The following is a 25,567-nucleotide window of genomic DNA, read 5'->3' on the forward strand; positions in this document are numbered from 1 at the left end:
CCCCATTAACAACAGCAACTATGAAATCTAATTCAGTCTACAGATTTTATTTCTGATCAAGTAATAAACTTCCAGTTCATTCTTTGAGTCTGCCTTCTGTTAACATGTACAACTTGTCAGGTAACCACATCAATGATTTCCAAGCTCTTCTTCCACAGTATTTTTCCCCACCAACTAAGATGTCGCTACAAATAAAAAGACAACTCAAAATAGCTATAGAGGCCTTGAATAGTTTTGTTTTACTAATGAGCTGGCCTTATTCCAGTGAAATTATCAAATTATCCAATGGTCTTTTGATTTCAGAATTACTTACAATAATATAATCATATACAGAAATCTTGATCAATAATCTTTCTAAATAAACTATTTACAAATGCAAATATGCAATATTGTTTAAAATAAATATACAATATAGAGTTTCTACATTCTCAGGCAGCTTAAAAATGAGGTAATAAAAACTTAACTGATTAAACCTTTTACCTTTCTGAAAATGGCTTAGGAAAATGATAATGAAAAATTTTTCCCCCTTAGATCTTTTCATAGTTTCTTTGAATGCTTCTGAATACTTCCTTTTCTATGCTGAAAAACTGTGTAAAAAATTCTTAAGCTTTGTTGGATAATCTGTCATCACCCCAGTTGCTCCCAAATCAAAAGCTCTTTTGTATTCTTGTTCTTCATTTAATACCCAAACATATACCTGAAAATTAGAAGCATGAGAAGTATGAGAACAAATGCTAAGATAGAAAATTATTTTAAAAAGAAAATTGTTTTTATAATAGCATTTATCTATCTGCAATTTTAAGAAATAATTGCACCCTTTAAAATATTCCACTTTGCTCATTAAATATGCACTGACCTACCCATCTGCCTTTAGCTATTCTTACCTCTACATAAGCGGACTTGTAGTTACTGAAATGCCAATGCTTTCTTGTTCACTGTAAGGCAGAACTTAAGATCTTCAGATGTCAACCAGCCAAGCATCATCATCAGAGTTGGGACTAAATTAAGTCAGTTAAAAGTTCCTGCTCCTTATACTTGGGTTAAACTGGTAAACTAGTCTGTTTCCAAAAACGTATCATTCTAGAAACTTACCTGAATGCCTCGAGCAGTAAGGTGGTCAAACAAAGCTTTTCTCATTAATAAACTAGAAGAGAAAAGCAGAACAGATTTAGGTACTTCTTAGCCTAAGGAAGGACTAAAATTAGTCCTTAGTCCTAACTTAGTCCTAATTTAGAGTTTTAACCAATGGCCTCAAATAATAACCGCCGCTATGGATGCATTTGTATCTTACTGCTGGATCTCTCTTCACTGCTGGCTGGTGAACCACCAGAACTGACTTTCTACTCCTTGCTGCCACTGATCCTGCTCCATTCTTATTGGAGCAGCTCACTAAAGTCTGTATTCCTAAGTTTGCAAGTTAAAATAAGACGGTAAACTTGGGTCAAGTTCTATAACATCATAATTCATTTACAGAGTGGATTAGTCTTTTGTGAGCTCTCTTAGAAACCTAATGTCCATTAATTACAATATCTACATATAAGAAAAAAAAACATTTTTTTAAAGCTCATAACCAACTAAAAGTGAATTTTTAGAATACAAATCACTTGAGCAAGATGGGAACTGTTGTACTGAAAAGCTTTACACCTAATTTCTTTATTTTTAAAAAATATATCTTTATTAATTTCAGAGAGGAAGGGAGAGGGGAAGAGAGAAACATCAATGATGAAAGACAGGGGTCCTCAAACTATGGCCCGTGGGCCACATGCAAATACAAATATTGTATTTGTTTCTGTTTTGTTTTTTTACTTCAAAATAAGATATGTGCAGTGTGCATTGGAATTTGTTCATAGTTTTTTTTAAACTATAGTCCGACCCTCCAACGGTCTGAGGGACAGTGAACTGGCCCCCTGTTTAAAAAGTTTGACGACCTCTGATGAAAGACAATCATTGATTGGCTGCCTCCTGCATGTCCCCTACTGGGGATCAAGCCCCCAAGCCAGGCATATTCCCTTGACCGGTATTGAACCGGGGACCCTTCAGTCCCTTGAGCCAAATCAGCTAGGGCTACATCTAATTTCTATTCCATTTATGTTTATTAGAATGCTACTAACTAGCTAGATAACCCCAAGTAAATAATTTAACTTTGGGTGGGTTGTGTTCTAGTTGAATGAGATTATCTCCCTAGATTCTGCCTAAGGCTTTCTGACTAGTAATTAAACTAGTTCTAAATGATCCATACACATCCATTTGTATAGTTGATACTCAACACATCCTTGTTACAAATTACATGTAGAAAGATCACACTAAACTTGAGCATAGTATTTAATAGATATAGCTAAAACACTAACTTGTATATCAAGAAACGAAAATGCTTACATATCAGAAAGCCAGATGAGAAACTTCTGACTTTTGGACATTTTGTGTGGTTCTTTTAACCTGAGACAAAATAAAATTTGAATAAATTAGAAACACAGTGTGATAAAATAAAACAAGTTCAAAAACAGAAAGTACCTTACACTTAGTATGTACTAAAAAAATATTCCTAAAAGGACAAATATAAATCAAAATAAAGCCCATTTGGGTTCTCTATTTTCCACTGATTTCAGGCTTTTTGCAACCACTACTGAAAGGTTTAAAAAAAGTTATCTTTCCAGAGACCCTGAGTGCCTAGGGCTCATGTCTCTTCTTATTTTGGTGAAACTTTCTCTTGCTCTGTCTGCTATGGTTTAGTATATAGTAGACTTAAAACATATAACCAAACTTTACTATGGATTAAAAGATATTTGGGGTAAAAATGAGACACAAAAAAACCTCCTATAAAAGCATGTTTTTTTTTTCCTTTCCCTTTCAATATTTGAAGATCTAGGCCCTGTACTTTTTCATTAACTTTGCTATTGAAAGAGCACACGACTTTTAGACCTATGCTGTTTCTTCTTCGATCTTATTGATGCCCAGAGCAGCACCACTACCTGTGTTATTAACTTGGGGTTGTGACCATAGGAAATCTCTGATTAGCCTCTCTACTATGAAGATTTCTCAGTTTCTTTCTAAGTTTAACAGTACACAATGATTCTCAATCTCCCCAGATCTTCATTTCTTGTTTTCTTTCTAAAGCCACCTATCTATACTCTTAGTATAGTACTGAGTCCCCACACTTAAATTCATTTTGTTCTTTCTCTCTGAATTCAGTTTTTATTTAGAAGCTCTCTAAATAAAATCCTTTTTTTCCCTAACTCTAGCCAAGGTGGAAAGTCCTGGTTGCTATTTCAGGAATCTCAGGGATTTAGTACCTCAAATACTAAAGTACCTCACTAAACACAAATTATTATGTTGTCTTAGGAAGTACCCATTGTCTCCCATAAAAAAACCCCAAAACATTAAAACATATAACACAATGTTTTACCCATGTCTTAATCCATTATCACTCTTTAGAGAAAAGATTAATTCTATGAAGTTTTTTCATGTCTGTATTTCAATAATACTAACTTCTAAAAGGAACACATAGAGATAATCCAGAGAGCTCAAGAGTTCATTCCAGGCCAGAGGAAAGCTAAGAACACTAGGAATAAATGGTTAGAAATCATTTTAATTTAGAAATGAAAATTATTTCTTTGTAAACAAGAAGTGATTTCTGTTGTTTTGTCTGAGAAATAGCTACAAAGATCGCTAATAAATATAACTAGGAATAGATAAAAATGCTCATCACTAAGTAACTCAAACTGGTATGAAACACAGATGCTGAATACAAGGGTCCTGACCAAATTGCTTTTCTTACTAATATTCTCTAATGGTTAATGACAATTATTCACCTTGTTGTTGTTTTTTAATAAATATTTCTTACTGATTTCCGGGAGGAAAGGAAAGGGAGAGAGAGAGAAAACATCAACAATGAGAGAGAATCATTGATTGGCTGCCTCCTGCATGCCCCACACTGGGGATCGAGCCCACAACTGGGTATGTACTCTGGGAATCAAACCTCGACCTCCTGGTTCATAGGCTGACACTCAACCACTGAGCAATACCAGCCCGGCTCAGCTTGGTTTTTTAAAAAAATTTGTTTGGAGAATGAAAAAAGTTTCCATGCAGGTGAAATCACATTTAAATGATCTCCCAGGAACTCTGAATTCCTTTGTGATGATTCAGTTATTATTATAAATTTATAGCTAGCAATTACATTCTGAGGGTGCAGGAGATAAAACTATCTGTCTTTAATAATAATGATAAAGATAATTTAACAATAAAAGCTATCATTTATTGAGTGCTTATTATTTGTCAGGCACTAATTGTTTGTATATATATTTTTTGTAGTAAATTAGTGTGTGAAAAGCAAGGCTTTGTATCCTGTAGAGAAATTATGCATACATAGAAATATCTATGTAAACAAATCCTATCATTTTCTTTCTCCCATCTCTAGAGGTTTCTTTTGGGTTGTTGTGGGGGTGGTTGTTTTTCTTCCTAAATGTATTAATACTAGTGGTGAATTTCAAGTTTAACGGAGTTTCAGCTTTGTATAGTTGTCAATGAAGTAGGAAGAAGGGAAGGAAGTTGGAGGGCAATTGCTACTAGATGTTAGAATAAGAGAATTATTAAACTTCAACAATTAAGCTCAATTCTTTTTATCTGACTTCTGAATATATAGGCACAGAAAGTCATTGTTATGTGAAATGGGCCCAGATTAAATACTTATAACCCTTTATTATTCGTTTTAGAGAATGTCTTATGGCAAAAAGCACTGTTAATATAGGTCAGCTAAGAAAACATGGAAATAACTATAGCAATCTATTCTTTATCATTAATATTAATATTAATGAGCTTTATTTTCGTCCTCCTGTAATGGATAATTGATGAAAACAGGTAACCACTTACTTCAATATGATAGAAGGCATTGGGATTTCAAAAAACTGTTCTCGAATGGGCACAAAGGGCAAGAGACCAGTGAAGAACAGGCCAAGAATGAGCAGAACACGTTGTACACTGAAGAGGATGGGAATATTTGAATTCTAAAAGACACAAACAATATTATGTTACTTTGCAACTGCTCAAGTAGAGGATTATTTCACAATCCTCAAAATTTCCCAAGACTCTTATCTTTTTGTGTGTGTCAATCCTCACCAGAGGGTACTTTTTCCATTAATTTTTTTAGAGAGAGTGAAAGGGAGGGAGAGAGACAGAAAGAGAGACAGAGAAAGACAGACTGTGAAACATCGATGTGAGAGACACACATCAATTGGTTGCCTCTGGCATGTGCCCTGACCAGGGCGGGGATCGAACCTACAACCCAGGTGTGTGCTTTTGACTGTGAATCAAACCTGAGACCCTTTGGTACACGGGCCAATGCTCTAACCACCGAGCATACCTGCCGAGCTACATTTGAGTTTTTTGCATAAAAGTACTATATTGGGGGGAAATACATATAAAAAAGTAGTTTATTTTAAATAGTAGCTCTAAATTACCCACCTCTTTATTTTCTAAAAAATAGAATAAATAAGTTTGAGGATTTCTTTTTCCCCTATGTTCGCATGCTGCTTTGTAGTATTTTCAGCTTATTTATATATACAGGTGTGTCAACTGCAACTTAATATACAAGTCCCGAAAAACCTTGATTTCTGCAAATTCAGACCCTAAGAATAACAGAACTTATGGGGAAAATAGGGTTAGGAGCTGAACCTCAAAACTTTGGCAACTTTGGAACCAGAGAACTAAAAACAGTAACTGGTACTTCTGGAGAGTCATGCAAGGCTGCTAATGGGAGAGGTGGGAGGGAATTGGTATACCACTGGCATAACAACTGGCCACACCCCATGTTTTTTTTTTTTTAAATATATTTTTATTGATTTCAGAGAGGAAGGGAGAGGGAGAGAAAGATAGAAACATCAATGATGAGAGAGAATGCACGCTTCACACTGGGGATAGAGCCCACAACCTGGGTATGTGGCCTGACTGGGAATCGAACTGTAACCTCCTGATTCATAGGTTGATGCTTAACCACTGAGCCATGCCGACCAGGCCCCCATGTTTTTTAAATGAGAAAATCTGGGATGGGACCCAGGCATCAGTAGTTTTTGTAACTGTTCAGGTAATTCCAACATACAGCCAAGGTGAAGAACCATTGCATTATCCAGCTGGCATGGCTCAATGGTTGAGCATGGATCTATGAACCAGGAGGTCAAGGTTCAATTCCTGGTCAGGCACATGCCCAGGTTGCAGCCGATCAATGAATTTTTCTTTCATCATTGATGTTTCTATCTCTCCCTCCCTCTCCCTTCCTCTCTGAAAAAAACACACACACAACAAATGAAAAACAAAAAAATCATTAAATGAGAATAGTGCCACATGTTTTCCCATCACCAGTGTGTAGCCCACTTTCTTTCTTTTTTAGTTTCTAGCATCTGGGAATTAAAGGGTTAATGTAAAATTCTTGTAAATCACACTTTAAGAATTATAAAAGACACATGACAATTATATACAGCATGTTCATAATATGAATGACAAATATTGAAACAATCATTATTTGATGTCTGAAAATTACTGTTGGAAGAAAAAATAAAAACAAACAAGAAAATTACTATTGAAAGCTTGGAAGTTTTTAAATTCTAAAATGACAGAAAACTAAAAACAAAACAAAAAAACCCAACTACTTACCTACCTAACTAAATAAATAAAATGACAGAAAGCCAGAGGCTTCTAGGAAAAAAATAAAAATGAATCAAAGGAAAAGTTCTGTGATTCTGGGCCAAAAGTTAACTTTTTATTCTGAAATAATAAAAAGGAGGTTGTAAAAACATAATATAGTCCTATCTAGCCTTAACTGCCCCAAATGGTGATAATCCTATAAACCAGTCCAATTATTCTGAACTTTAATTGCAAGGTCCATTATCTCTATGAAACCCATTATCTATAAATCCATTATCTCTATTAGCAAACTGGTTAGTTGCTTTCACCCAGTACCATTGGTCTTCATATTAAAAAATTATTACTATAATAACTTACCATTTATAGATACATAACAACAACAAAGGTCATTCTGTATCATTTTTGAAAGAATTACCTCTTTGTAGCACTTTCCTACAATTTCATAATTGGCATTACCCCACACTGTTATGTGTTCTCGTCGGTACTGTTTCACCAACTCTGAAACCTACAAGTGAAAATTCAAATTTTTATGCATGTGCCTACTGTAAATCCACTTACATTATTTCATTTTAAAAACGGGTTATAATTGACTATCTGCCAGTGAAGACTATAAAATCTGAGAAGAACCGATGTATAAATTAAGATTATTTTATAAAATATAAGAAATTAGTTACATTTTACTATTATATCATTTATCTAACAGAATACAACTACTTAATAATTTGACATACACTAACTAAAAATGAAACAAGTTAATCTAGAAGTTAATTATACAAATGCCAGAACTATTGGCTCACAGGAGCTCACTTTTATCCATGACTGAGACATGACAACTCTGAAAACAGGCTTTCGGACAGTAAAGTGATCTCTTTTACCAGAGCATTATTTAAAACAACACTGACCCTAGAGCATCACATTTCCTTGCACATTATCAGTCTATGCAGCCACCTACTCTAGCCTTATTAGTTTGTGAAATTGGATGCAACACATTCAGAGGAGGCAATGCCTTAAGTACCTTCTTAATCAGCACACTGTTGTTGACTTTGATATCGATGTTAATGGGAGTGTTAGGAAAGGCCTCAAAAACTTCCTTCAATAATGGAATTCGGTTATCTTTTCCTTCACATTGGCATGCTGAGAAAGCAAGATTTTTAAATGTATTTTTAAAAGATAACTTATTTTTTTGATGGTTAGAAGAGATAAAGTAGTAGTCATAATAGGACATTTACAAAATGATGAAAAGCATAAAAAAAGGAAAGAAAAATCATATAAATGCAACAATTTAGATATAACCATTGTGACCATTTGGTATACTTTCTCTACTCTTTTTTCCCCCTATGCATAATTTAATAGAGTTATAGTATACCTACACATTTTAACCTGATCTTTTTACGTAAAAAATAAATAAATGTTGCATGTTAATACACTGCATTTATAATTATGTTTTAAGTTTTTTCATTAAACTTTAAAATATATATATTTTTTATTGATTTCAGGGAGGAAGGGAGAGGGAGGGAGAGATAGAAATATTAACGATGAGAGAGAATCATTGATAGGCTGCCTCCTGCACCTCCCCTGAACTGGGGAAGGAACCTGCAACCCAAGCATGTGTCCTTGACCAGAATTGAATCCCAAACCCTTTAGTCTGCAGGCTGACACTCTATCCACTGAGCCCAACCAGTTAGGGTTCATTAAACTTTTTGAGATAACTGGATTTACATGAAGTTGTAAGAGATAATAGATATCTGTGTACCCTTTACCCAGATTCCCCAATGATGACCTTGCAAAACTATATCAGGTTATGATACTGACATTAATATAATCCACCGATCTAATACTATAATTATTATTATTTTTGGTTAATCCTCACCTGAGGGTATTTTTCCATTAATTTTTTTTTTAGAGAGAGAGTGGAAGGGGGGAGAGGGAGAGAGAAACATTGATGAGAGAGACACAGACACATTGCTTGGTTGCCTCCTGCATGTGCCCAGCCTGGGACAGGGATGGAACCTGGAACCCAGGTAACATACCTTTGACCAGGAATCAAACCCACGACCCTTCAGGGTGCAGGGCAATGCTCTCTAATCATTGACCCACACCAGTCAGGACTACAATTATTATTTTAAAGTTTTAAAATATTCCATTGAGTAGCCATATCAATTTAATTATTTTCGTTTAACCATTTCCCTTGAAAGGTCGCAGTGTCTGCCACTCCAAAATATGCCACTTTGGTATAAGGATTATTTCTAACTGAAGGCAATGGAGAAGAAGCAGACACAAGAAAGGCTCTCTGCCCTTCCCCTTTTTGCCTTAAAACAAGACTTAAATTTGTACAAAAATTAATCACCCACAACCATAAACCCTTATCAGTACCAGAGGACTCCATATAACAAACTGACTAGCCTTTATCTTCCATTATTCTCTCACATATGTACATTTCCACAATTTGCCACCCTAAAAATCCAAAGTCCTTTTCCTTTGTCTTGTCACTTCTCTGAAAATATATTATTGTTTTGTTAAAATGCTATATAAACTCAGGTTCTAGCCACCTCTGAGTCTCTCCCATGAGACATACATATTAATACACTTCTGCTTGTTTTTCTCATATTAATCTCTCTTTTGTTACAGAGTCTCAGCTGAGAATCTAGAAATGTAGAAAGAAAAAGATTTTTTTCTTCTCTATAGCCTGTAAGTGGTTACTGAGATTGTTTCTAAAGTTTTCCTCTGTTATCATCACTGAATTTTTCAGAGGTTGAAAATATTATGTTCAGGCAAGAGAAATATATGCTACTTCAATAATGTGTTGAGTGCAACTCAATTCAAAGAAAATTGAGTTATGAAAAAAATTAAAAGAGGGTCTTAATCATCCTTTATATTTCTTTGTATTTCCTGAGGTTTATTTTCTCCAGATGGAGGGGCAATATGGTATAGCTAAATACTGGCCTGGTGAGGAGAAAATCTAGATTCAAGTCCTAGCTTTGTCATTTACCGACTGTATGACCTTAATTTACATCTTTAGGCCTCTTTCTTTATCTGTAACAGGAAGAGACAGATAGTCTCAAAGGTCTCTTCACATTCAAAAGTTTTATGACTTTATGAGGAAGGTATAAAAAACAGAAAAAAATTAAAACTTTTTTTTTCGCAAATGATCTTTTCATCTTTATGAGGCTTTGGCTTTGCTCTACACAGGGAAAAACAGAAAAAACTTCGCTTCTAAATTTTCTTTTACTTAAAAAAATATATTTTATTATTTTTTAATTCTTTATTGTCAAAAGTATTACATATGTTCCCTTTTGCCCCAAATTGACCCCTACTCCCCACCCATGAAATTTTCTTAACTTTCACAAGTTCACAATTGACACAACTATTAGAAAAGCTTGGCAAGTATCATCCTATTGATTACAAGAATGAGAAAGATATTTCCTCAAACCAACACAGCTTAATGATACTTACCTAGAAGGCAAAAACAAACAAACATCAGAGCTAAATATCACTCAGAGATAGCTAATTTAAACAGTTTTCTAATTTTTATTTACACCTTTCTAAAATTTCCCAAAGAGAAATTATACTAATTTTAAATGTAGCTCACTGAGCAGTTAACAGTTCTTTTTGAAAATTAATATCAATACATCCTTCACATTTAACCAAAGTTTTAAGTATATCCAAGCCATACAATGGACCATAACATATAGCATCTCATAGCTTTACTGAGTTACATGTGAATCATTCAAAGCACGAGGCTGAATTGTGGTAGTGTGGGAGACTATACCCGCTCAGCAACCTGTATCTCTAGGTGTATTTTCCATTCTAACATAACTAACAAATTGGGGCCAAGGGACATGTTTCTTTGTAAGATATGCTCCTTCAAAGGAAAGAAAACTGTTATGCTGGTAATTAAAAAGTGAAGATGACTAGGAAAAGTATGGTTTTTATTTATTTATATTTTTATTGATTTCAGAGAGGAAAGGAGAGGGAGAGAGAGATAGAAACATCAATGATGACAGAGAATCACTGATCAGCTGCCTCCTGTACAATCCCCACTGGGGACCAAGCCAGCAACCCAGGCATATACCCTGACCAGGAATTAAACCATGACCTTCTGGTTCATAGATCGATGATCAACCACTGAACCACACTGGCTGGACTGGACAATTTATTTGAGAAACAAAATTTTCTTTAAAATTTAAAATATGGAGCACCTGAATGACATAGAATCAAATGTGAGACAATTAGTAAGGATCTGAAAGGGGTCCCTTCAATTTCTTTTCATTTATTTATTTACTTGATTTATGATTACTATAAGTTATAGTAATATTCTAGAACTGGAAGCTTTAGAGGTACAAAATGTCCCTAATAATATATGGGTTTCTTGTCATTAGTATTTGGTTTAAATTAACTGTATATAATTTTAGTAGAATGAGCTAATTAAATCTCTGGACTTCATCTTTTCAGGGTCAAGATTTCAGATTAGGCCTGAGAGAATTTTTTGATGGCAGTACTTTTAGCTGGAACTTACTATGACAAGAGAACATGCCTAAATATCTAATTCTCAACATAAATGAATACACTTTAATGTTAGTGTTTAAGTTGCAAATGGTAAATATTACCTCTTTGAAATGTGACATCCAGTTTGCCAAGGTAAGGTGGGAGTTCCTTTAAAAGATATGATTGAAAAGAGTTAGCTCTCAAAAAATCAGTATTTTAATGTCTTACATTAAGACATAAATATTTGCTTCTTCAAAAAATAAAATAAAACACTACATATGTAAGGCCCCCTGTAGCAGAACATCTCCAAAAGCAATTTAATCATATAATTATGTGAGAATTCTCTATACTTTCTTGCTCAATTTTGCTGTAAACCTATAACTGCTCTAAAGACTAAAGTCCATTAAAAACAAAAAGTTCAGAAAATGTGTATCATGTGAAAATATTAGAAAATACAATATATATAATAAACAGCAGGATCACAACTATATAAAAAGCACACAGGATATTCAATAAGATAGTATCCTATTAACGTAAAATTTTTTTAGGTGGTAAAACAGCATTTCCTTCTATTTATCTGGATTTACTACTAAAACCAGATTTTTAAAGAGTTCTTTCCTATACTGTAAAACTAATTTACATATTTAATCCAAATAAAACAAATTAAAGAATACTTCAAGGAACTGAACACTAGTAGTTTTACATTTGAGGACTTTGGTAATTTTGTTAAATTACTTACAAAAATAAGACTCTATATATGTACATAGTGAGTACATCTTTACTGAAACTCAGAATAGTTATTTTAAATTTCCTTTGACATTCATTGTTTAACCACTGTCATTTATTTTTTATTATTTATCTGGCATTCACTGTTTTTAAAAATGTTACAGGCCCAAGATCTACTAGATATTAGTTTACCATGCATTTTTATACTTACACAGTACTTGAGATCTGAGATGTTCACATTGACCCCAGTTGATCTCTTTAGATTCTCATCATGTGACACAACAACTTGCTCATCTTTTGTGATATGACAGTCCAATTCCAGCATATCAGTTCCAATGGTAACTGCACTGAAGAAATACAAATAATGACATTCTGAAACTTAAACTTGGAATTATAAATCAAACAGCAAAAAATTAAAAATCCATAATATTAAAATTTCAACACTGTCATCTATTAGGATTTACCGATGTGAAAATATTCTAAAGGAACTCAGAAGACGAGTCTTTCCATAACTAGCTATCCTAACTTCTGTCAACCCAATAGAATGGAAAGAACACTGGGCCAGAAGTGAAGAGATCTAGGTGTCAGTTTCTGCTTTGCTACAAACTTGCTGTATAACATTGGGCAAGTAAATGCCCCCTTCAGGGCCCACTTTTCCACATCTATAAAATGAAAGGAGTGAAAAACAAGAAAAAGATGACAGCTTTTGACACTTTAATTCAACATAGGATTAGAAATTCTGGCCAGGGCAATTAAGCAAGGAGGAAAAAAAGGGGGGTGGGGGTCCAAATTGGAAAGGGAATCATAAAACAATTCTACTGATAATAGCATAAAAAGAATAAAAAACTTAGCCCTAACTGGTTTGGCTCAGTGGATAGAGTGTTGGCCTGCGGACTGAAGGGTCCCAGGTTCCATTCCGGTCAAGGGCATGTACCTTGGTTGCAGGCACATCCCCAATAGGGGGTGTGCAGGGGGCAGCTGATCAATGTTTCTCTCTCATTGATGTTTCTAACTCTCTATATCTCTCCTTTCCTCTCTATAAAAAATCAATAAAAATATATTTAAAAAAAAAATAAAAAACTTAGCAATTAACTTAACCAATGAGGTGAAAGACTTGTACAAAAAAAACTACAAAACATTGTTGAAAGAAAAGAAGAAATACATAATGGAAAGACATCCCACATTCAAGAATCAGAATATACTTAACATTGCTAAATGCAAATACTATACTGACCTACAGAGTCAATGTAATTACTATCAAAATCCCAATGATGTTTTTGGCAAAAACAGAAAAATGCACCCTAAAATTGATATGCAACCTCAAGGAACCCCAAAGAGTCAAAACAATATTGAAAAAGAACAAAGTTGGAAGACTCACACCTCATGACTTCAAAACTTATTACAAAGCTACAGTATAGTGTAGTGTAAGCCTTGATATTTTTTTCTTATAATGCAAGTGACTGACTTAAGCTTTGATTGCCAAGGCATCCACTTAAAAGACGTTTGCAAAGGATTAGGTCTAAAAAACAATGTAGCTGCCTTAATTGAAAAATACTTTTAAAGATGCTAACCATCATCTGAGCTTTCAGTGAGTCATAATCTCTTTGGTGGTGAAGGGTCTTGCCTCGATGCTGATGGCTGCTGAGTGATCAGGGTGGAGGTTGCTGAAGACTGGGGTGGCTGTGGCAATTTCTTCAACAATGAGGTTTGCTACATCGGTTGACTCTTCCTTTCACTAATGATTTCTCTGTAGCATGTGATGCTGTTTGATAGAATTTTATCTAGTCAATCCTCTCAAACCCTGCCACTGTTTTATCAATGAAGTTTATGTAATACTAGAGGCCCGGTGCACAAAAGTTTGTGCACTCGGGGGTAGGGGGGGTTCCCTCAGCCTGGCCTGTGCCCTCTCGCAGTCTGGAACCCCTCAGGGGATGACCACCTGCTGGCTTAGGCCTGCTCCCCGGGGGATTGGGCCTAAGCTGGCAATCAGACATTCCTCTGGCAGCCTGGGAGCGCTCAGGGGATGTCCATTTGCCAGCGGGGAGCAGACCCAAGCTGCAGTCGTACTTCCTTAGCACTACTGAGGAGGCAGGAGAGGCTCCCTCCACCAGGGCTGTCCTGGCAGCCGTCAGCCTGGCTTGTGGCTGAGCAGAGCTCCCCCTGTGGGAGCACACTGACCACCAGGGGGCAGCTCCTGCATTGAGAGTCTGCTCCCTGGTGGTCAGTGTGTGTCATAGTGACCAGTCATTCCCAGTGGTTCTGCCGTTAGGGTCAATTTGCATTATTACCCTTTTATTATATAGGATTCTAAATCCTTTGTTATTTCAACTATTTTGTCAGCATCTTCTCCAGGAATAGACTCCACCTCACATTAGGCTTTATGCATATCAGAACACTATTATAAGGAACATTAGAAAACATTAAGATAAGAGAGAGAAACATCTGTGTGAGAGAGACACATCGACTGGTTGCCTCCTGCATGTGCCCAGACCACTGGAGTGAGGAACAAACCTGCAACCCAGGTATGTGTCCTTGACCAGGAATCAAACCCATGACCCTTGAGTGCACAGGCCAATGCTCTACCACTGAGCAACACTGGCCAGAGCTAATTTTTCTCCCCTTTTTTTTCACTTTAGACCAGGGGTGGGCAAACTTTTTGACTCGAGGGCCACAATGGGTTCTTAAACTGGACCGGAGGGCCAGAACAAAAGCATGGATGGAGTGTTCGTGTGAACTAATATAAATTCAAAGTAAACATCATTACATAAAAGGGTACGGTCTTTTTTTTTTTTTTTTTTTTTTTTTTTAGTTTTATTCATTTCAAACGGGTCGGATCCGGCTCGCGGGCCGTAGTTTGCCCACGGCTGCTTTAGACTATATTACATTCCATCCCAAGAAACCACTTTCTTTGCTCACCTATTAGAAGCAACTCCTTATACATTAAAGTTTTATCAGGAGATTGCAGCAATTCAGTAATGACTTTAAGCTCCACTTCTAATTCTAGTTCCTTTGCGATTTCCACACATCTGCAGTTACTTCCTCCACTGAAGTCTTGAAGCTCTCAAAGTCATCCATGAGGGTTAGGATCAACTTCTTCCAAATTCTTGTTAATGTTGATATTCTGACCTCTTCCCATGTATCACAAATGTTCTTAATCACCATCTAGAATGGTGAATCTTTTCCATAAGGTTTTCAATTTACTTTGCCCAAATCTATCAGAGAAATCACTAAAGCAGCTATAGCCTTACAAAATATATTTCCTAAATAATAAGACTTGAAAGTTGAAATTACTTATTGATCCATGAGCTGCAGAATGGATGTTGTGCTAGCAGGAATGAAAACATTAAACTCAGGCCCGGCCAGCGTAGCGCGCTCTCTCTCTCTTTCTCTCTCTCTCTTTCCTCCCCTTCATCTCTGAAATCAATAAAAATATATCTAAAAAAAGAAAACATTAAACTCAGTGTACATCTCCACCAGAACTCTTGGGTGACCAGGTACATTGTCAATGAGCATTAAATCCTCAACTTTAAAAGAGAATATTTGTTTTCCAAATATTGTATCTTTTTTAGAGCCACAAATGTGTAAAAATGAAATCCAAAAAGACATAATAAACAAAAGCAGCTTTTAGGTTGGGAGATTATTCTTCTGTATTTTTTAATTTCCTTAAATATTGTTGTTATATAATATTTAGAGAGGAAGGAAGAGGTAGAAAGAGAAACATCAATCAGCTACCTCCTGCATGCCCCACTACTGGGGATGGAGCCCGGCAAACTGGGCATGTACCCTGACTAGGAATCAAACCAGTGACCTCTTGATTCATGGCTCGATGCTAAACCACTGAGCAACACTGGCCAGGCGTATGCTTATCTCTTAATAACAAGATAATAAAAATTTAGAGCAATAGCAAGTATATCTAGGACAACTTGTAAGTTATCCTAATAAATTATCCCAATTTGGTAAACAAATAGCTAGAACATAGCAAGAAAATCTTTTTTTTATCACTTTGGCCTTCAGAAATTTCCATAAATAACAATATGCATCTACATCAATTGAAACACCAGTTATTTTGTAGCTAAATTTCTGACAAGTTGATGAAAAACACTGAAAAAAGTTAGGGAAGCCAGGCTCCAACATTTCCAGAGAAAGAAATTAAAACTTGCCCTAGCTGGGTTGGCTCAGTGGATAGAGCATCAGCCTGCAGACTGAAGGGTCCCGGGTTCGACTCCGGCCAAGGGCACGTGCTTGGGTTGCGGGCTCCATCCCCAGTGTGAGGTGTGGAGGCAGCCAATCAATGATTCTCTCTCATCATTGATGTTTCTATCTCTCCCCTTCTCCCTTCCTCTCTGAAATCAATAAAGAAATATATTTTTTAAAAAAGAAAAAAGAAAGTAAAACTCTAGCTATACAAGATGTGAAATTACTTGAAACTCCACAGAAGCTATGCATACAATTTTCAACAGGAATTTTGTTAAGGAATTTATTTGAATTTCATTTATTCCTCACAATATTGAGGTTGTATTATCATTCCCATTTCATTGATGAGAAAATTGGTATTATATTAACTAGATAGTCTAAAAAATACTATAAGAATCAGGTCGCTGATTAATTAGTTTGACTGTCTGCCAACTTATACTTCCAGCTATTGCTAATACAATTTGTTTCTTTCTCTTACCATTCATGCTAATACCATAGGGATCAAATTGTCCTGTGGGTATTTACAAATACGGCCTGATTTAATAACCTAGTTTTATTAGCTCTTAAGAACCAGATTTTACATACTCAAGGGCTTAGTGATGCTGTGTGTGTGTGTGTGTGTGTGTGTGTGTGTGTGTAGTATAATTCATTAGTCTTTGGTTCTGTGTTTATTATGGATGGGGTTCTATCTTCTTCATCCTGTCTTCTGCTAATATTCTGCTTTGTTCTTGGGTACCCCGTTCTGTATGCCATTCAGTAAGCAACTAGTAAGAGCCTGTTAGTACCAGAGCTAGGTATTAGGGAAAGTTTGATAAGGAACGCTTATTTATGTAGTTTCAAAGTACCTCCCTACAAAAACACTTAATTACGAAGGATAAAGGAGTAACTTCCCAGTGGAAAAGTCTCTCAGAAACCATTTTAACCAAATGACCAAACTCAACATCACTGGCTCCTCCAAGCTGACTGCTGTGTCCTGTTAACTGCCTTGCTTTTTGGCACAATAAGCAGTGAGTAGTTTAATTTAACAAAGCAAATTAATAACAGAATACAAATGATTTCTTTTCTAATGTGCATTCTTCTAAATATGTGTGTGGGGGTGTATCTCAGTGGAAACTGTACACATGAAGTTATACACATATTTAGCTATAGCTAGCTAGAAATATAATCTCAGTAGAAAAAAATAATTTAAATTATTGTGTTTCACAGTCTATGGCAGGAGGAAAGAGTTTTCACTTTAAAGCTGTAAGAGACTCTTGAGATTATAGTTAAAAGGCATCATATAGAAGAGGAAAATAAGCCATGACAAATTCAGGGGGATAGGATTTAGATGAAACTAAAACATGGAAAAGCATACCTTTGGACCTGATAACAGGAAAAATAATCTCTAAAATGTCTTAGAATGATGACAAGCAGGACCAAAACATAAGCCAAGTTTTCCTGATTTCTTAGCTGTCTTTACATACATAAAAATGGTTTTAAAATTACGTAAGAAAAAATCAATATGGATAGGTAACGTCTTTCACGGGGTTTAACTTCTCACATTCCCTGTTTTAGACTAGATTACGGGTCTAAGTCTGTACGAGAATTACTGGGTAGACACATAATCCTATTCATAAGCAGCAGTCAGTGTTACAGTTGTTTCATTTTCTCCTTTTCTCTTTCTCTCCAGGACTAATTAGCATTACACACAGTATGTGCCTTGTTATAAATGTCTTCTTTCAACTTTGGGACTATAGTATCTTTTGATTACCCAAAACTCTGATGTAGTTTTTTCAGTTACGCAGAAGCCAGTCTCTATTGTAACACTGGAGACTAACTACATAAAAAAGCAATTTTAATAATATAGGAACAACTATCACAAGTGGATATGACATGTATACTATCTTCACTTTGTGAATCAACATTAAATGAATAATCTTTTATATACTTACTGCTGAAACGCTGCCATTGTATTCTCCAAATTTTCTCCAGCACCTGTAAAAACATTAAATGTAAATTCCATTTACTTATATACTCTGAACATTTTATTTTTCTATGAATTCATTTTAATAAGATACATCTTTACAAATGTTCTAAAGGATATAATGGTATCTTTATTTTATATTTTAGCTGTACCAGGAAGAATCAAAGATCAAAATACAGACACACCACCACAGAAGTGTGAGAGCACCTAAACATGATTTTTAAACTGTCATACCAGCTTGTCATAGAGGAACGACAGAAGAGGACTTGGTACATATACACCTCCCCAAGCAGAGTTAAAACATCTCTCCTCTGTATTCACATAGTCCCTTATGCACCTCTGTACTATGCATTTATCATATTATAGCATAAGTTATTACCTATCTCTCTCCTTCCTTTCCCATGAATTACTTAAGACAAGTGACTGTACTTTAATCACCTTGGCTGGAAGCAGAATACTATAGTAGCTGAGAACGGAACTCCAGAGTTCTGATATTTGTTCTACAATCTATTTGACGTTTGTGTCACCTTGGGAAAGTTACCTAATCTCTCTGTTAGACTGAGCTTTCTTAACTATAAGAATGAGGATAATGGTTACTAGAGTTGTTGCATAATAGAAAACAGATGAAGTAAATATGAAGATTATAGTTTTTTTTCAAAAGTAAGTGCTGTTTTGAGGTTAAATGACTTTAAAACATCCAGCTGGTGTCTGTTTTAGTCAAAAACTATGGAAATGTTACACTCAGATAACCAACATTTCAAGAACAAAGCACTCTAAAATATTACCAAAAAAACTAGAGTGCTAAAATGGTTATTGTTGGGTTTTTTTTTTTAATATATTTTATTGATTTTTTACAGAGAGGAAGGGAGAGAGATAGAGAGTTAGAAACATCGATGAGAGAGAAACATTGATCAGCTGCCTCCTGCACATCTCCTACTGGGGATGTGCCCGCAACCAAGGTACATGCCCTTGACCGGAATCGAACCTGGGACCTTTCAGTCCGCAGGCCGACGCTCTATCCACTGAGCCAAACCGGTTTCGGCTAAAATGGTTATTGTTAAGTAAACTAGTAACTGCTTTCTCAAAAAAAACCCCAAAAACCCCAACAAGTTGAAAGAATTCTGAAGGCAATTTAAACGCATTTTCACCTGCCAAACCTGAAACAACGTTAGCATCAAACTAATGATAGTAACAAATTTTAAACTACTGGATAAAATAGGAAATTCTCAGTCTATTTTAATAAATGGAAAGTTTGATGAGGAATGCCTACTTATGTAGTTTCAAAGTACCTCCCTACAAAAAACACTTATTAATTACAAAGAATAAAGAGTAACTTCCCAGTGGAAAAGTCTCTCAGAAACCACTTTAACCAAATGACCAAACTCAACATCACTGGCTCCTTCAAGCTGACTGCTGTGTCCTGTTAATTTCCTTGCTTTTTGGCACAATCAGCAGTGAGTAGTTTAATTTCACAAAGCAAATTAATAACAGTTATCAATTTGGTCAGAATACAAATGATTTCTTTTCTAATGTGCATTCTTCTATACTTTACAAACACTCTACAATGAATATGCACTACTTTGAAAAGCAGAGGGAAGAATCAAAGTCTTAAGCTCATGCCATATGCCTGGGAAGATCATTTTCACCATTGCCTCCCAATGTTTCTTAACATTAATTCCAGAATGAATTCACTTTGCAACTCCTCCAAGAAAGTACTTTCTTGTCGCTTCAGATTACAATGATTCTTATCACAGACAAGAGTTCATTAAACTGGCAGTTTCCAGCCACTTGTTCTCACGACTCTTACTGACTACCTCAAAGAGCTTCAGAAATTGACTCCTCGCCGAAACCGGTTTGGCTCAGTGGATAGAGCGTCGGCCTGCGGACTGAAAGGTCCGCGGTTCGATTTCGGGTCAAGGGCATGTACCTGGGTTGCAGGCATATCCCCAGTAGGAGATGTGCAGGAGGCAGCTGATCGATGTTTCTCTCTCATCAATGTTTCTAACTCTCTATTTCTCTCCCTTCCTCTCTGTAAAAAATCAATAAAATATATTTAAAAAAAAAAGAAAAAAAAGAAATTGACTCCTTAAAATTTAATTTATTTGAAAACAACAGTAAACCCATTTCATGCTAACATATATTTTATGAAAAATAACTATCTTCCAAAAAAATTTAATGAGGAGAGTAGCACTGTTTTACATTTTTGCAAATCTCTTTAACGTCTGGCTTAATAGAAGGCAGCTAGATTCTTATATCTGCTTAATATGTACCTGAATTCAACAAGGGGTAGTTTTATAAGATAGCTGCAATGTGGAATCTGAACCACAGAAATGTCCTTTTCATACTCTATTATGTAAAAACCCACTGGTCCACTGTGAACTCTGAATGGATCTTTCACCCATTCATGGCTTTATATCATCCACTCATCTTTTGGAAAATACTGATTCACTGAATTATGCTAATCTCCTAAATTTGGACACATTTCATTATGAAATACATATTTTTAAATCTCATTTGTTAACATCTTCTCTCATCAGGAGAATCTTTGAGAATTGGAAAGCTATCAAGCTCACAGTGGCAGATGCAAGTTTTCAAAATTCTAATTTTTGCTTAAAAGCTCAAATTTAATCATTGGCACTACCTTGATAGAAGGCAGCTAGATTATTTTTATTTTAATGAGAGATATACTTTATTAATTTTCAAGAACATATCTGCTGAATATTCAAGTATCCATATCCAGTTGTCAGTTTTTTTAAAGTAAAAATGGTGTTCTGTGGGAAAGGTAAATTCAGCTCACAACTCAAATGACTGCACAAGTGCTTTTTCTCAAGACACCCATCATCATACTTTGGTATGCAGCAAAAGTGAATACTTCCAATTATGTCACATAGAATATGTGTAGTTGAAGGTTGAAATTTAATAACATTACTAATTTTTACTAACACATCAAAGATAGTCTTAAGTGAAACCGCCAGTTTTTCTTATTTATTCATTTTAGAGAAAGAACGGAGAGAGAGATCAATTAGTTGTTCCACTTATTTATGCATTCATTGGTTGATACTTGTATGTGCCCTGATTTGGGATCAAACCAGAGACGTTTTGGTGCATGGGACAAATTACTTATTAGATTCATATGGGGAAAGCCTAGAGCGTAACTAAGGGACTAATTAAGAGTATGTCATTCCTCTCCAAAGAATTATTTGGTGTCAGTGCTTCTTTCATGAAATGGTTGGAATTCCTTTTTTTTTTTTTTTTTTTAAGGAATAGAGATACTTTCATTCCACCTTATTTTGATTTTAGAGAGAGGAAAGGAGTGGAGGAGAGAGAGGGAGAGAAACAGCAGCCAGTTGCCTTCCATACACACTCTGACCCATGAGGGATTGAACCATCAACCTAGGTATGTGCCCTGACTGGGAATCGAACTGGCGACCTTTCAGTGCATAGGATGATACTCAACAAACTGACTCACATCGGCCAAGGCCCAAAAGCAATCTTTACCCTCAAACTTATCACCTGTTAAATCAATCTGTGGCAATATGCCCAGACTGTGACAGTACTCTCGCTTAATTACAAGGGTGAAAGATTAGGAGGAAAGGTTAAGATGTGATCAGTTGGCCCAGCTGGTGTGGCTCGGTGGTGAAATGTCATTGACCCATGCACCAAGAGGTCACTGGTTCGATTCCTGGTCAGGGTACATGCCCAGGTTTGCAGGAGACAGCCGACTGATGTTTCTTTCTTTCTCTCTCTCTCTCTCTCTCTCTCTCTCTCTCTCTCTCTCTCTCTCAAAAAAAATTAATTATTAAAAAAAGATTTGATCAGTTGTTGATTTTTAAAAATTCTTTGAGCATTAATTCCTAGTAAGTAGACTTTTCTTTTAAAGCCTGTTGCTTAATTCAATTGACTCATAGAGACAGGTTAGAGAGTATTAAAGTATGTTATTTCCCTGCTATCCTATCTCTATCTGAAATAAATATATACTGTATACCGTATAATTCCAAATGCAGGACAATATGTACTTAAAGGACATACTTCAAAATGTCCAGATAGTAAAGTTTAGGAGATATTTTTTCTCTTCTCATTTCCATATTTCCAAGCTTTCTACAATGAACATGAGTTACTTTTGTAATTGGAAAAATATTAACAAAATCCATAATTTCATAAAGGAAGTAAGAAAATGGCCCTTAATTATACTGCTTGCTCCCCATTTAATCCAAAGGATATATCTTTGGTTCTGTTGATGTTTCATCAATACATTGTAGTTATAAAGTGTGCTCTTGGTCAAATAAATTTAAGAAATACATGAAAAGTATCTAACATGTAGTAGATAATTAGCAGACAATAAGCTATTACTTTTAAACTAGTATTTTAATTATATATTAGTATCTGTACTAGAGGCTAGAGACAAAAGAATTAGTAAAATCTAAAAGTTGGCCTTGAGGAATTCACAGTCTAGTAATGGAAGCAGATGTATTAATATATCCTATTACAATATAATGCAATACAAGGTATGCTTTAAAGAGGTAAGAGCAAAGCAAGACTACAGCATTTAATTTCCGAGACAGCTGCTTTCAAGAGCACTCAATGTTAAAAAAGGCAAAAGTGTTCATTAAAAGTTTGAAAACAATTATAGGGTGATCTCAATCTTCATAATCAACTCAAAGTTCTATTGAAAAATGCAAATGTGGATCCCCTATAGCCATGCTTATATTTTCAATTTTACAAAATTTCATAGTGCTTTCTATACACCTAGTCCTCTAACAACTCAAAGAGAAGCAAGGCAAATGCTCTCCATTTATAGATAAGCAAAACTCATGCTTATTCCCAAGGCTAATTAGTGGTAGGTCCAGCATCTGACTCAGGAAAATGCTTTTATAGCAGACATAATATAGTACACATTAAGAGTTTCAAGTTATAGCAATTCAGGTGTATATACTTTAAACACATATAGCTACCAATATTTCAGTCTCGGAATGGTTATACATCTGGTTTATATGAAATATCAGGTATTTGTCGTTGGAGCAATTATAGTATTAGCCCAAATGTTAGTCATATGCACTGAGAGATTGCTGTTATCAGTGTCCAGGGAAAAAAAATAAGCAAGCAAGGAGACTCCTTCCCAGTCTATTGTTTTCCAGAAACGTAGGATCTTGAGTTACTAAGTGTAAGTGTGTGTGTGTGTGTGTGTGTGTGTGTGTGTGTGTGTGTGTGTGTTTAAAATAAATATCTCCTCTATCACTCTGGACTCAACTGTATTGTTTGGTGTACATGCTCCACACAAAAGCATATGAAGCCACTAAGACACTGAAACTCACTACAGTGCTTTAGCCCAGCATACAGAGTAAAACAGATTTTGAGCCTGCAGATATTTTAACAAGATTATTTCTTCTAAAATAAAATTTAGATCACCCACAATGACAGATGAGAGAGCTTTTTAGAGGATCTAGTTGTTTTGTTTTGGGTTTTAAGCAAGCACACTTTTTGAGAAAACCAGTGAACACAACTGCAGTGTGGACTGCCCATCTCCAGAATAGGACGATCACCACTGAAAACTGCTTCTGCAGCAGCAACGTAAACACTAAAAGCTGGTTTTCGGCGTTAATGGTTGAAGGCGTGTTAGCGGTTATATGTACATCTTATAGCTGAACTATGCACTTATTAAAATGCAGATAAACCAAAGAGAAATAACATGGCGCTTAGCAGGTGACCCCTTAAAACCTTGGATACTTTTCAAGAGTGGGAGACGAGCATAACCACGCAAGTTACGTTAGTCTTTCGTACTAAGTGTTAACTGATAAAATTATACAGATGAATGATAATGCATTCCTGTGGCATTTAAGACCCTATTCCTGGCCAGTTCTTGTTAGAAAGGGAGTGATGCTACTAAACCAAGTTTTAGACTATAAATCTAGAAATGTACCGTTTTAAGTAGTAGGCTACAAACTCCAAGCAATGTTAACCTACTTTTACACTCATTTCTAAAGAAGAGTTAACGTGGATTGAAATCATCCAACTGGATGACATTGTACACATCGCACTTAGAGTGAGAGAGACACTTATTACTCAATAACGAAGAGGCACAGGCTGGACCTGCTGTGACTGCTGCCTGGGAAACAGAGGGTGGACCATCTAGTCTCCTTCCAGCAAGACATCTTTCCAAAATAAACTTTTCGCTTTCTTTAAACAACACCGTGCTGTCACAGACGAAATCATCTTTTCATCTTGAGGAGAGCCACGTGTCAAGGCTGGGTTGTGGGTGAGGCTTCCAAAAACCCCACAGGCGTGCAGCCTCGGGCACCGGGACGTTCCGGTTCGGCCCCCGCCCGGCCCCAGCGCGGACGGTGCCCCTGGATCATCCCCTCCGTGAACGATCCCGCTGGGCGGGGTGGGCTGGGCTGGCCCGGCCGCGGGCTCGGCAACACCTGGGCGGCAGCCCGCTCCGGGCTCCGCGGCTCCTCAGCCCTGAAGACGGTGGACCGGACCTCCCTCCGCACCAGCTCCGCGGCCCCCGGGGGCAGCCTGTTCCCGGCCCCCACCCCGGCCCCCTCGTGCCTCCCGGCGCGACCCTTCCTGCGTCCGCTGAGGAGCTCCCCGTCCACCCGCTTCTCCACGGTCGACCCCGACACCGCTGCACCCAAGAAACCCTCACCCGGGGCTTTGTCCCAAGGCCCTTTCCTTCCCACAGGAGACCTCCCCTCCACACCGCCCGCACCTCCGGGGGGCCCCCATTCACACATCCCCATTCTTCCTCAAACTCGGGCGTATGTCCACCCGCCAGCCTTTGGCGGGGCTCCGCAGGACCTAGGGGGGGCAAAAAAACACACACAAAACAAACCCAACCCAAAAGGTTCCCCCATTTCCGCCACCGGGTTCCGGAGACCCCTCACCTCCGCGGTGAGAGATGTGTTTGCTGAGGAAGCGCTGTTTCTTCCTCTGGTGCAGCAAGGTCGGGTACTTGAGCAACAAGAAGGAGGTCACCAAGTACCCTCCCAGGGTGGAGAGCAGGTAATAAGCCGCGGTGGACGACATCTCGGCTAAGCGTGGCCGGTCTCCCGCCGCCAGGCCCGCAGAACGCCACTGCGGCGGTCGCGACGACGGCGGCGGCGGCGGCGGCTCCGGGCCAGCTCGCCCCCAGCCGGTGCCTGCGGCGCAGCGCACTTGTTCGCGCCCGCCCAGCGCGCAGGCGCAGCCGCCCGGCCCCAGCAACAAAGGGGCTGCGGCGCGCAGGCGCGCTCGGCGCCGGAGCTGGGAAGGCGCGGGCCCAGGACCCGTCTTTGTGGTCAGAGCAGCTCCAGACGGAGGCGGAAGCTTGGAAACCTGAAGTGCCTTCGCCATCACTCGGCAGAAAGGGCCTGGCATAATTTGAAAATCCACGTTAAAAAGGACTGATTCCGCCGTGCGTCTTAGCCTCTGCTCTGGTAATGCAAGGAACTGTTAGCGACGGAGGAGTTAAAGCAGATAATGAACCCGTCCATTCGTCTAGCCAAGAGAGAACTTGCCCTATAGTAACATGTACCCATGCAAGGTACCAGTTTATCAGTCAAATATTTGAGGGGCAGGCTCCTCTTT

General features: G+C 37.2%; 1 protein-coding gene across 2 annotated transcripts; it reads right to left on the reverse strand.

Annotated features, from left to right (window-relative positions):
• Window positions 1-26: 26 nt before the first annotated feature.
• GDPD1 (glycerophosphodiester phosphodiesterase domain containing 1) lies at window positions 27-25,180 on the reverse strand. Of its 2 annotated transcripts, XM_059669815.1 has the most exons (10): window positions 24,886-25,179; window positions 17,970-18,012; window positions 12,056-12,191; window positions 11,241-11,286; window positions 7,649-7,767; window positions 7,049-7,138; window positions 4,867-5,000; window positions 2,377-2,436; window positions 1,093-1,144; window positions 27-697 (listed from the first exon to the last, which is right to left on the reverse strand). In XM_059669815.1, the coding sequence occupies exons 1-10, from the start codon at window positions 25,025-25,027 to the stop codon at window positions 575-577; spliced, it is 945 nt and encodes a 314-aa protein (XP_059525798.1). In that variant the 5' UTR covers window positions 25,028-25,179; the 3' UTR covers window positions 27-574. The 2 variants fall into 2 exon arrangements, with proteins under 2 accessions (XP_059525798.1, XP_059525799.1); XM_059669816.1 differs by lacking the exon at window positions 1,093-1,144 and having other exon boundaries at window positions 24,886-25,180.
• Between the last annotated feature and the right edge of the window lie 387 nt (window positions 25,181-25,567).

Source organism: Myotis daubentonii, chromosome 16 (assembly GCF_963259705.1).
Source record: "Myotis daubentonii chromosome 16, mMyoDau2.1, whole genome shotgun sequence".
Classification (NCBI taxonomy): Eukaryota; Metazoa; Chordata; class Mammalia; order Chiroptera; family Vespertilionidae; genus Myotis; species Myotis daubentonii.